The sequence below is a fragment of the Rhinopithecus bieti genome, unplaced genomic scaffold (assembly GCF_001698545.2).
Source record: "Rhinopithecus bieti isolate Rb0 unplaced genomic scaffold, ASM169854v2 scaffold_51734, whole genome shotgun sequence".
In the NCBI taxonomy this organism is placed as follows: domain Eukaryota; kingdom Metazoa; phylum Chordata; class Mammalia; order Primates; family Cercopithecidae; genus Rhinopithecus; species Rhinopithecus bieti.
In genome coordinates, this window is record NW_016820683.1 from 1,334,165 (window position 1) to 1,336,734 (window position 2,570).

Genomic DNA, 2,570 nt, shown 5'->3' on the forward strand with positions numbered 1-2,570 from the left:
TGCTGGGATTACAGGTGTGAGCCACCGCGCCTGGCCCTTAATCATGTACTTTTAATATTCTAGAAATATTATGGCTATTGGGAAAGGGAAGTCAACTCTCAGCGAATAAACTGGGAGTTCAAATTGGAATTCCTCCACAGGTCTCATTTCAGTAAGGCACTCAGAAACAGGTAATTTCAAAGCAGCACAGTACTGGGCTCAAGCAATCTTCCCGCCTCGGCCCCCCAAAGTGCTGGGATTACAGGCATGAGCCACCACACCTGGCTTGAGTGTCTTTAGATTCCTCATGTAAAAGGCAGAGAGCTAGGAGTTAAGTGCAGATGGAGAGGGTGCAGGCACCCGGCTCTTTTTGTTTGTTTTGTTTTTGAGACAGGGTCTCTGTTGCCTAAGCTGTAGTGGCACAATCATGGCTTACTGCAGCCTCAACATCCTGGGCTCAAGTGATTCTCCCACCTCAGCCTCCCAAGTAGCTGGGACTACAGGTGCACACCACCAGGCCCAGTTAATTTTTGTATTTTTTGTAGAGACCGCGTTTCATCATGTTGCTCAAGCTGGTCTCCAACTCCTGGACTCAAATGATCTGCCCAGCTCAGCCTCCAAAGTGCTGGGATTACAGGCGTGAGTCACCGTGCCCAGCTGAGACACCTGGCTCTTAACAGCTCCAGATGAACCCCTTCCTGTATGATCACCCCACTGGCACTACAGACCGAGCAACATCGCAAGACCCTGTCAAAAACATAACAAAACAAAAGGGCCATTTGAGTGTCTCTATTTCTATCTACTTAATTTTTTTTTATTTTTTGGAGACGGAGTCTTGCTCTGTCGCCCAGGCTGGAGTGCAGCGGCGCGATCTTGGCTTACTGCAACCTCCGCCTCCTGGGTTCAAGAAATTCTCCTGTCCCAGCCTCCCAAGTAGCTGGTACTACAGGCACACGCCGCCACACCCGACTAATTTTTTGTATTTTAGTAAAGACGGGGTTTCACTGTGTTGCCCAGGCTGGTCTCGAACTCCTGAGTTCAGGTAATCTGCCTGCCTCGCCCTCCCAAAGTGCTAGGATTACAGGCGTAGGCCACCGCATCCAGCTTACTGGGGGCGCAGTAAATGCCGATTTCCCTTGGGTATCTTCATTTCTCCTTAGAGCCGAGCTCTGCGCGAGGCGGGCAGGAGTGGGTGGGGCGACAGCAATAACAGTAACAGCAAGCGCACACACGGCCTTCCAAGTGTGCCAGACACCGCTCTAACACTGAATCCGCACAACCCGAAAGGCAGGCCTTTTTTTTTTTTTTTCTTTTTTCTTTTTTTTTAAGAGATGGGAGGGTCTCCCAGTGATGCCCAGGCTGGTCTCGATCTGCTACCTCAAGCGATCCGTCTGGGGCCCCCACAGTGCTGGATTACAAGCGTGAGCCACCGTGCCTGGCCAGGGCAAGTTTTAATGTAGCTCTTTTCAGACAGGAAAACTAAAGTGTAGCGCGGCTAAGTAACGTAGGAAGCACCAATCATGTTTCTGGTCGAAGAAGCGAACCACGTCAACTCTCAGGCAGAAGCAGCCGTAATTACCCGCAGCCGGCAGCGCCCAGGGCGCCCGGAACCCAGAAAGCTGGGCCGCTTGAAGGAAGTCCCGCCCCGCCCCGTCCTGCACCGGTCTCCGGGTTTCCGCTTCCGCTCTTCCCGGGTCCAGTCCATCCTGGCGGGGTCGCGGGGTCGGGATGGCTGCTGGAGGCGATCATGGTTCGCCCGACAGCTACCGCTCACCTCTTGCCTCCCGCTATGCCAGCCCGGAGATGTGCTTCGTGTTTAGCGACAGGTATAAATTCCGGACATGGCGGCAGCTGTGGCTGTGGCTGGCGGAGGCCGAGCAGGTAACGGACCCTGGGCTGAGGGGCTGGGCCGGGAGGGACGGGCCCGCCCCAGCACGTGCCGGGCTCTGTGCCGGGCTGAGCTTAGCCACCCCGGAGCTGCGGACGGGCTATTTTCAGCTGGGTGTTCCCTGTCCTGAGGAGCTGCGGCCCCAGGAAAGCAAGGGCAGGTGGCCCGGGAGCCGCCACCTGTTGCCTCACGTGTTCTTAGTCCGAGAGGGTTCGAGACGCGGCGGAGGCTGGGAGAAATTCAGCCTGTAGTTTCAGAGAATTCACCTTGGTCATCCCCGCAGGAGTACGCTGCTAACCACAGACACCGAGCGCTTGTTTCGTACCGTTGTGCTCATTATTTCACGCATCTTTTCTCGTGTAATCCATGAAGATCTTGCAGGCTTGATGGGGTTTTTCCCACATTGCAAAGGAGAGCACCAAGCCCGGACAGCTTGTTGTTTGCCCTAGCCCATGCAGCTATTAAGAGCGGAACTGGGATTTGAACCTGGGTGCAGTCCAGAGCCTGAGCTGAGCACGTAGCCCCTTGGTCTTCCACAGTGCCTATGTAGTTAGTGACAAGTGACAAGACTGGAATGCGTCTTTTCTAGGCCACCATTTCCTCCTCACTGGCCTGCGCTTTGCCTCTGAGGAGAAGACTCCAGGTAGGGGTTTATTAAACGGGTTTTTTTTTTTTTTTTTTTTTTTTTTTTTTTTTTTTTTTT

The 2,570-nt window shown here is 53.7% G+C and overlaps 1 protein-coding gene across 1 annotated transcript in view; it reads left to right on the forward strand.

Moving 5' to 3' along the window:
- Positions 1–1,634: 1,634 nt before the first annotated feature.
- LOC108520458 (adenylosuccinate lyase-like) overlaps positions 1,635–2,570 on the forward strand; it is a 4,420-nt gene continuing 3,484 nt past the window's right edge. Inside the window, exon 1 of the mRNA XM_017859841.1 lies at positions 1,635–1,860. Within this exon, the coding sequence (XP_017715330.1) occupies positions 1,708–1,860 (153 nt within the window). The 5' untranslated portion in view covers positions 1,635–1,707. The remainder of the gene's footprint in view (positions 1,861–2,570) is intronic.